This window comes from Gekko japonicus, unplaced genomic scaffold (assembly GCF_001447785.1).
Source record: "Gekko japonicus isolate JY-2015 unplaced genomic scaffold, Gekko_japonicus_V1.1 scaffold904, whole genome shotgun sequence".
Lineage (NCBI taxonomy): Eukaryota > Metazoa > Chordata > Lepidosauria > Squamata > Gekkonidae > Gekko > Gekko japonicus.
In genome coordinates this window covers 259,215-269,068 of record NW_015161976.1, presented here as the reverse complement: position 1 = coordinate 269,068, position 9,854 = coordinate 259,215, and the positions used below count along the sequence as shown (strand labels likewise).

The 9,854-nt window shown below is 39.0% G+C and overlaps 1 protein-coding gene across 2 annotated transcripts in view; it reads right to left on the bottom strand.

The window, feature by feature from the left end:
- Positions 1-4,366: 4,366 nt before the first annotated feature.
- The window catches only part of MPP6 (membrane protein, palmitoylated 6), a 39,768-nt gene continuing 34,280 nt past the window's right edge, over positions 4,367-9,854 (bottom strand). For both annotated transcript variants that reach the window (XM_015429745.1, XM_015429746.1), the window contains exons 9-12: positions 8,756-8,917; positions 6,679-6,881; positions 6,207-6,335; positions 4,367-4,769 (exon numbers count right to left, since the gene is read on the bottom strand). In XM_015429745.1, coding sequence (XP_015285231.1) covers positions 4,593-4,769; positions 6,207-6,335; positions 6,679-6,881; positions 8,756-8,917 — 671 coding nt within the window. In that variant the 3' untranslated portion in view covers positions 4,367-4,592. The remainder of the gene's footprint in view (positions 4,770-6,206; positions 6,336-6,678; positions 6,882-8,755; positions 8,918-9,854) is intronic.

The window sequence follows — 9,854 nt, the reverse complement described above, 5'->3', positions numbered from 1 at the left end:
GCAGCTCACCCTAGTCTGAGATTGCACCAGGCAACTCTAAGGAGGCTTAAGGACTAGAAACTTGCCTTTATAAAAGCACGTATAAATTCTCCCACAAGGAGAGATTCAGCAAACTCAAAAAGCTCAACCTGCTCTTGAATAATTTTCTTTATACACTTTGATGTAGGTACAAACACAAGGAACACAGTATTTTTAGCAAAGCTTTTATGCACCCTTAGAGTACAAGTCCACAGCCACTATGCAGAGCCACTGTTGTTGACAGGATGTCGCTTCCTGAAAACATAAGTCAGGAGACTGCTGTCCCAACAACCTCTCCAACTCAATTTTCTATCCTTGGGTCCAGCTGTGTCTACCTACACTGTGGTATGCTTTATTTAGTGCTTCCTGATCACAAGGTAACCTTATCCTCTCTTACATTTTGAAACTGTATTGGCATAATCCAACAAAGTTGCAGCTCTGTCCCTGAAAAAAAAAGCATCAAATAACTGGATATGTAGAAATTAAAAAAAAATTGAACAAGCCTGTGTCAACTCCACACATTCAATTTACAGCTATTAGAATTTTAATATCTATATTTCGGCCAAAAAGTTGCAGGAAAATGCCAGCATTGTCAAGGAAAGCTATACAGGATCTCAAACTCTGCATCATCTAATGAACAGCATAGTTCACATGGAAGCCTGAGGGTAACTTTCTAATAAAGAGAAGAGGAGGGAAACATGATACAGCTATGATCTCTGGTACACCAGATTTTTCTCTCTGCAAAATCCATTATTTTACTTTCCTTTAATTGTAGATATTACAGTATTCATACATTTTGAATGGCTTTCCACTCCCATTTATTCTACAAGAATTCTACCCATTGCATGCACAAATATTTCTGATTTCTACTGGCCCCCAAGCCTTTAGACTGGGTCTAGTCAAGAGAATAGACTAAGCCACTATTCTCTGCTTACATTATATCTGCATCCACCAATAGCTGCTCAGGTCCGTTAATATTTACCTTGCTTTAATATTGTTAATATTAAAAGACAAGTGGACTTGTTAAGCAACAGCTCTACTGGTAGAAATGTTAAGTAACATCTTGCTACTGTTTTTGTATTCTTTGCACTGGCTTCCAGTCACATGTACTAATATAATACTTGCAGTGTATACATTACCTGTAAAAGGGAAAGACCACCCAAGCACAAAGTCACTGCGGTAGTGCAATCCTATGCATAGTTACTTTATTCAAAATCCACTGGAATGAATGAGCTTAGACTGGAGTAACTCTAGATAGGAACACATTTGTCAGCCTTCTAGCCAACAGCATGACTGGGAGGGAGTTGATTTGAGACCAGAAATCAGGTTTAAAAAAAAAAAAGAAAGAAGCAGCAGCAGCAAAAGTGTGCTATTTGTCCATCACTCCATTAACAGCAACTTTTCAAAGTCTGGCCTTCGAAAGCAAGATAAATACACGTTTAAAGCCCAGGTAGGGGCTGGGATTAAATCTTGCACATAAATGGCTGGAAGGAAAATTATTTCCATGGCAATTGTTTTCTATTGAGATCCAAATTAGTTTCAATTGGACTTCCAAATGTATCAAAGACATTCCTCACAGGTTATTTACATACATGTGCAAATAAAAAAAGTTGTGGAGGATCTTGGTTAAGCAAATCATGCTGAACAATAACTAGTTGGGAAACATATATAGGAAAGTAATCTCTCTGCTTCTTATAGTTACTTCATCCCAGTCAAAAGGGACACCTTTAAAATAACCCATGGAAACCCTTGTGCTACTGCCTGGTGCCTAAGTTTCACTACTACTGCCTTTTTGTGTTTCATGTGTCACCATGGTCATGTCCTGAGCAAAAGGACCATAGTTTTGGCCATTCTTTTTTCCTACATATCATGAGAAAGAACACACAAACACCTGCATTTTAAAAATGTCAAATTCTGCATGAATTAGTGGCACGCTGCTATAAACAGTGAAAATTAATGTTTTTTTACTATTAGAAACTAGCTCAACCATCCTTTGGCATCACAGTTTAAAAAGTTGGTTGTTCTGCCACCTAGTTAAAAGGCACAGCTTCATGTCCACCTGTGCATGTGCATGTGTGTGTGTGTATAAAAAGCATGGACCTATTTTCCAGTTTGATAATGGCAACTCCATAATCTACACCCATACACATGGCAACTCCATAATCTACACCCATACACAGATCAAGACGAAGATGGAATTTACTTAAGCACACCAAACACTGGCTCAGATACTGATGCTCTTGAGGACACCAGCTGTTTCTCATAGCTTCCCCTTCCTTAGGCAGAACCATCTGTACTCTAATGTTCCGAAGCCAATTGATGATAGGAACACTCTGACCTATTTGCCACTAACCCCCCCCACACACACACACACAGCAATACAAGACACCAAGAGGATGTGTGACCATTCTGTCTTGGTTTCTTCAGTTAAAGTCTGCCCAAGAGATTATTTCTAACCCCAGTTACCTAGAGCCTCTTACCTCAAGCTGGCCAAAGGCAGTAGCACCAAGCCAACTGGAATTGCTGTCCATTAAGAAACTGGAATAAGAGGAGCAACATGAACCATAGTTGAGGCTGCACTTCAGAGAAGCCTTTTTCAAGCAGGAAATGTCTGAATGAGCAAACTTTTGTCCAATAAGACTGATAATTATACTGTACCTCTTGAGTCCGAGTCAACATTTTTGCTTACTTTTAAAGTCACTCCAGGTGCTAACCTCATGAAAATAGCTTTATCCACAATATGCCATATACATTTTCAAACACTTATACATATAATTTTAATGTAACAGAAATTAGCAAGTTTCTTAAAAATATTTTGTTGTTAAAAGCTAAAATCTAAGTACCAACAGCAATTAAGACAAAGATATCCAATAATTTGCATAATATTTATAAAATATACTTAAGTCTTTAAAAAAAATCCCCCCAAAGGATTTTTTGTCATCTAGAATACCTTTTTTGGTGTTTCATTATTTCTCAGTATAATGTAAAAACTATTCAAACCCTGTTTTCTTGTGCATTTAAAGATGAACACAAACTGTTAGCACAGCCTCAGCCTTTTCCCAAGAATGCGTCTTTGTTGGCACCCTGTGTATGATACTTTGGTGTTGAAAAAGAAATTCAGAAGCCAAATGCCTGTCCTCAAATGGAACAAAATAAATGCAGTGGGCAGATGACCACAATTTTAGGCACCAAGCATGTCAGTAAGGATGAATGTGAGTATTTAAAAAACCAGCAAGTATAACATATGGTCACCAAAATAGCCTCTCCTTGTGACAATCTGTACAGAGATTCGTTAAACAGAATATACATCAGCAAAAGTGTTTAAATGGCCAGGATAAGCCTAGTGATAATATAGAGTCATCTGCTGGGTCTACTTCCTGGAAAAGGGAAATCGGAGGAGTCTTCTGCTGAATATTATGTAAAAAAATTACAGTTGTAAAACAAAAAATAAACTCTCTTATAAATAACATGTTTTTCAGCATCCAACAATAACTGTAGTTTCACACACTATTTGGTAAATAAAGGAGTTTAAACACAAGGTAACACATAGCTCAAAGTCCCATCACATCACATCTTGTAACACGCATAACCACTCAAATATTCCAAAGTGTAAAATAAAAGCCTCTTAGTTATATATCATAGAACAATATACAAATACAGAGCAAGGTCACAGTAACCAAAAAAAGCAGCCTTTTTCTTTTTAAGCAATGATTTTTCACAAGTGAGAACATCCATCCTACGGGCCAAGCACTATGGAAGGTTCAGTATTATAAGGCGCTCACTCATGGGCAGCTTTGCCCTGATCCCAAACACAATGAAGAACATGACACAGCTCTCTGAGACAGCAGGACTCGTTCTAATGGGTTGTTGTTGGCTGCTAACACCAGCCTTGTAGAGGAAGTTCAAGGTATTGCTTTACTTTTTTGTAAAAAGCTAACATAGGGAAAGCCTATATAGTACATCTGTCTAACGAGACAAGACAATTGCAAAACTTGTAGAAACATATAAGTTTTTTAAAAAGCTTGTATGTTACATGGCTCAGTGCTGGTTTGTTTCCCAAGTATTGAAAATTCAGCTCACATCAAGAAGAGCAACGTGTTTATTAAGGTAAGGATTAGTGTCTTCTCCTGACTGCGGAAAGAAAAACTGACCAGATGAACACTCGATTTCAACAAGAGTTTTACAAAATAAATCTTCAAGTATTTTTTTTATCTTATCACAGTGAAAATGTAAGACCAAAATGTATTAAAGTGAGTGACTGGAAAGTTTCGCAGATGAATCGAAGGCAAAAGTAGTAAAATCAAAACATTTATAAAATGCTTCAACACATTTCCTTCATGTGGTATGAATAGAAAGGTTATCGGTAAAAAGTTAGAAAAATTAAAATAAATTACATATTTAAGTACACTTTCCCTTTCAACATTTTGTATAAAAATCTGGAATAGCATACCACTATCTGAATATACACAGAGTAAAAATGTATCAGATGCTGCTGCTGCAACTGTAACTGTCTGGTATTCTGTACAATGTTCTGTGGGTATAATGTTTATTGTTGGCAGCCATCTTAGCTTGCATCAGTAGACCCAGCTAATGGGGACCCACTGTGGTTCCGTCCTCAGTTTCTCAGTAGCACTTTGCAGTTTTTCAAAGGCTTTGTCTAAATTGTCATTAACAATGACCAGATCAAAATAGTGGCTGTAAGCTCTTTGGATCCGAGCACTCTCATCTACAGTTTTCTTCAAATCAGTGTCCTGTGAGAAGACAAAGAAAAGAGTAGAAACCGTGATATGAACAGGGAGAAAGACAATGAACTTCCAATCTTGGTTTCAACACTAACAAGTACTTTTAAAACATGTTTACTTAGAAAGCATCTTAATTGAATTCAGTGGCACATGATTCTTGTGCCAGTTCCTTACAAATACAATGATATAAGCACCTGGAGAAAAACATTTTTTGTTAGATATGGCTAAAGACATTCCTTCTCAGATTAAAGTATAAAGCATCATGATGCCCATGAGTATGTCTAACCATGGATAACATTTACATACCAGTACACCAGTTGACCAGCATCCTGGTTGAACAAACATTCTTTCAGACAACAGAATGATCAAATTCCCTCCACAGGAAGATTTGTCTGCCCCCCCCCCCCCAAATCACTGTCTTCTGCCAGCAGGTGAAGACAGTGATCCCTCACTCTCATCCTTGTTTATGTGTTGGGGTTTTAATGTTTCCTGCCTCGGGGAACCTAAGATGGGCAGAAAGGTAGTATAAAAATGTTTTACATAAATACAATAATCAGCTCACAGATCCCAGCTTTTTTAATTAAGCAAGCTTCTAGACCAAGTAAAGGATTTGTTTTACTTCAGCCAGGCCATAGCTATACAGAAGACAACCTAGACTGCAGACACCACCTTGATTCCCACACCTGCTCCACAACATCACTTTACACTTCTAGCTCTCAGTCATACATTACTACCCCCAGCCATCACAATATGGGAAACAGACTCCTCTCTCCTTTACCTCAAATACATGAGCTTCATGCCTGCTTAGATACACTTGATGGTACCTACTCACACTGAGCCTTGTTCATGATCTTGCTTTCTCACAAGGGGGGGGGGAGAGGTTACAAGTCATGAAATTGGTCTACAGTTCTAATATTCTTGGAAAGCATGAATGCCCCCTGCTCTTCCATCATGCAAGGGCTGCTGCATGTCACCTATGACTGACAAATATCAATATCCCACAAGCAGCCTGGTGGTAAATCAGTAACAGTACACAGTTCGAAGGTCACATCCCTTGACAGGAACTGGAAACTGTGTGTTCAATTAACCACCCACATAAATAAATGAATAAAGGAACAGCCGTTTCTCCAAGCTACACACTTTTTAAGAATCCACAAGACTTTTAAAAGGTATCCAAGGAAAAAGGGAAAAAAAAAACCTGGCAGGGAGAATTCGCCTACTCAGAACTCCTGGAAGGCAGGAGGCAGTTTAAAAGGAAGGAATGGAAAAAAGAGTCTGCAACAACACCTAATGAATCAGGGACAACATGCAATGAGTTCAAAGACAGGTAAGGGAAGAAGGCAGGGCCTCAAGAGGGTCACTAACATTTGTTATAGTTGTACAACACAGATGCTAATTGGTCAACATTTGATGACGTCTATTGTTAAAAAGAAAGTGCTTCCTTACTGTTAGAAGTTTGGTTGTAATTCCGGCATCCACCACTGCTTTGTGCATGGTACGCAGAGTCTCTAGCTCTGGAGCAGCAATGAAAACAACATAGGGCATAAACTCTGCTGTTCGGAGTATTTTCAGGGCCTGAAGAGAACAGAGGATTAGCCAGATCCACCAAAATGTTGAATAACAATCAGAAAACACTATCAATACAACAACCCAACACGCTAAAAGAAGGCAACAACCATTTTGTACACTGTGCCACCCTGAAAGACTGCTACCTTTTTAACAGTCAACACTTTCAAACAAAAAACCTATGCTCTCTTAAGATTGCTTTTGTTAAAAAGGTATAAACAAATAACACACACTCCTTCACTTACTTCAGCAAGGCAAAACCCCATGACAACAGATGCCACACAGCTATTTTCAAAGGTACCCCCCCTTCCTGTGGTAATGCTTCTGCTGAAGTATTTTTGCCATGCCATACCTGTGGATTCACATCCAAAATGCACGTCCTTCCAGTCTGAACCACTTCGAGGATAGAATCTATTTTGGTGCCATAAAGGTTTCCTTCATATTCCCCATGTTCCAAGTATCTGCCTGCTTTAATATCTGCTTCCATTTCAGGTCGTGACACAAATCTGTATGCTTGCCCATCTTTTTCATCATCCCTTGGCTTTCGTGATGTAACTAGACAAATGTGACAGAATGCACACATTTAACAAGCAACAAAAACAAGACTTGCATAGCTGGGTTGGTTGTTTTTAAAAAAGCTCAGGGGCACTTTATATAACTATCAGATAGCTTGGTTGTTCTTTGAATTCCTCACATATGTAAATATTCTTTCTGCTCACAAGAGGATTTCAGCAGCAGTGCTTAAGGGTACATGTATTATACCTAGTCAGAACATTGGTCTATCAAGGCCAGTACTGTCTACTCTGACCGGCAGCAGAACTACTACCTGGTCTTTTTTTAAACTGCTGGTGTTGGGGACTGAACCTGGGTCCTTCTGCATACAAGAAGGATATGCACTAACATGGAACCACAGCCCTTTCTCTACAGGAATTTTGGAGTTTTAAATTATTGTATTTATGGAATATAATATTTGAGAGAACTAGAGAGGTAGCTATGTTATCCGTAGCTGCAAAAACCAAAATGGTTTCTGGCAACTGGCGGAATTCTATTCCACCATAATTTTTGTGAACTAGAGCCTGCTTTTTCAGATTCAACACACTTTTTCCTTACTCAACTATATTCCTCATCACAGATTCTAACAGCTGCTTCACATCACTACAGAGACTCAGACCAAAAGCCAATCTTTGAAATTTAAGTGAGAACAGGAATACAACACTGTGTTTGGGAACAAAACTGGTAGCCAGTGAAGATCTTTAAGCACTGGTGACAGATGTGATGAAACCTGCAGGCTCCAGTTAATACCATGACCAATACATTTCCAACTGGCTGACACTCCTGTACTTAGTTATTCACATACTCCCACCACCACCTTTCTCCCCAGTGGGTCCCAAAATGGCTTACATCATTCTCTTCTCCATTTTATCTTCACAACAAGAGTACCGGATCGGCCCAAGGTCACCCAGCAAACTGCCATAGCAGGGTAGTGATTCAAACCTGGGTCTCCTAGATCCCAGTTTGACACTCTAACCACTACAGCACACTGCCTCTCCCAAGTACATGAGAGGCCTCAACAGTGCAACACATCTGTGCAGGTGATGTTTTCAGTCTTTTGTTTGCTTTTGCAGATTCCAGGTACTAACTGCTACCAGGCTAGAGTGAGCATTCCTTGGTACTGGGTTCCATGGTCTGGTCAGAAGGTACCCCATCTGAGCAGGCAGAATGGACCTTTGACTTGGTGTTTGGAAATCCCCCCAAATAACAGTCGGTGGAGGCTTCATCCATGCATGGGTGACCTCACATGGCCATGGTCAGAACTTTCTTGGTCTCTATGACTATCTATGGCTGTCCTAGTGCTGACAGTACCTCTTCCAAATCTTGAGATGTCACCCCACTCCCCATCTAGTGTCATGTAGATGACAAAGACCATGGGAGACAAGACAACAACTCAAGTTCTTACCTTAAATCTCTTAACTGCATAACCCCTAGGACCCAAACAACCCTCTGCTTCCATACCACCCTGCCTATGCATTCACCAAAGACTTGGGACAGCATTCAGTTGACATTTCTGGATCTGCTTTTGCCTGCTGTAAGTTTTGATTGTAAAAATTTGTTAGAGTCCTTTAAAATTTTAATTGTAAATTATCTTTGGGGCCTGGATTAAGGAAAAAACTGAGCAGAAAATTTTAAATGAATAAAATCAAATTAGAAACAATTTTCTTGGCATGAGAAAATTTTCTAGCAGTAAAGTGACAAACATTCTCAAGCCCTTGAGACTACAGAGCTAACATATAGTACAATATCTACCCCAGCCTCACATTACAACAGGTGTAAAAGGAGGGAGGATCAATAACCTAGAAAGGAAATGTGGATAATCTATTAACAAATTTACGCATCGCTGAACAATCTACCAATTAAAAACAGCAACTTACATGGCACAGTGGTTCCAAATTTGGTGGGATTCAATACAATAAATCTGTTTTTCAAACTTCTTCGACCAACTCCCTGGGCTCCAATTAAGACCAGTGTTTTTCTCTGAAATGGAGGCATTTTGGCTACTTCCTCATATATCTGAATTTCATGACGATCAAATTCTTAATGCAAAAAAGTAAAACATATTAAAACTAAAACATTACATTTAAAAATCAGGTTTCAACAATCAAGTAATTATAACCATCAAGATATACAAGATATCATCAAGGCTATGCAAGATTTTCTTTGATCATTTTCTTAGGGTTCATATACTTAAAAGCAGAGTTAGCTTAGCAGTATCTACAATACACTGTTTTGGACCTACTACTGTAATACTTACTTGGTATTTAACTTTTTATTTCTTATGCTATTCATCATGCAAATGATTTAACAAAAGAATTCACTACAGTCAGTTTCAGTTCGAAATGACATATTGCAAAGTCCTCTGCACAATGAAAACTACTATAGAAATGCATAACTAATAAAAATTGGGGTTTTCTCTGAATTGGCTGACAAACTTGTACAAGCCACCACATTTTATATGCAGTGTTCCATTATAAATCTCTCCTTATATATAATTGTATTTTGGTGGTGGCACTTCATGAACATTCCACATGCTCCCAAATCAGTTGGCTCCGTGATGTGTCATTCAGAAGCTGTCCCTATCCACTGGCTGCATTGCCTGAGTCTCGCCTCCAATATTCTAAACAGTTTGCTGTTCCTCTCCCCACAATAGCCAGTCAGAACACAGAGGTCATTTGCATATGCGGCCTGATTGGCCTTTGCCTCTAACATTCTAAACAGTTTGCTGTTGCTGTTGAGAGCCACTGAATGTGTCCTGAGGTAAAATGTGTCCCAATATTCTCTTAAACAGTCACTGGAGTTGCCATGTCCTAATCTTCTCTTAAACAGTCACTGGAGTTGCCAAAATACATATCCCAATCTTCCCTAAAATGGTCACTGGAGCTGCCAATCTTCCTGTAGGGCCTAGAGATCTCCCAGAAATCACCGTGTTCCCCAGCCACAGCACATCATTTCCCCTACAGAAAATTTCCCAAC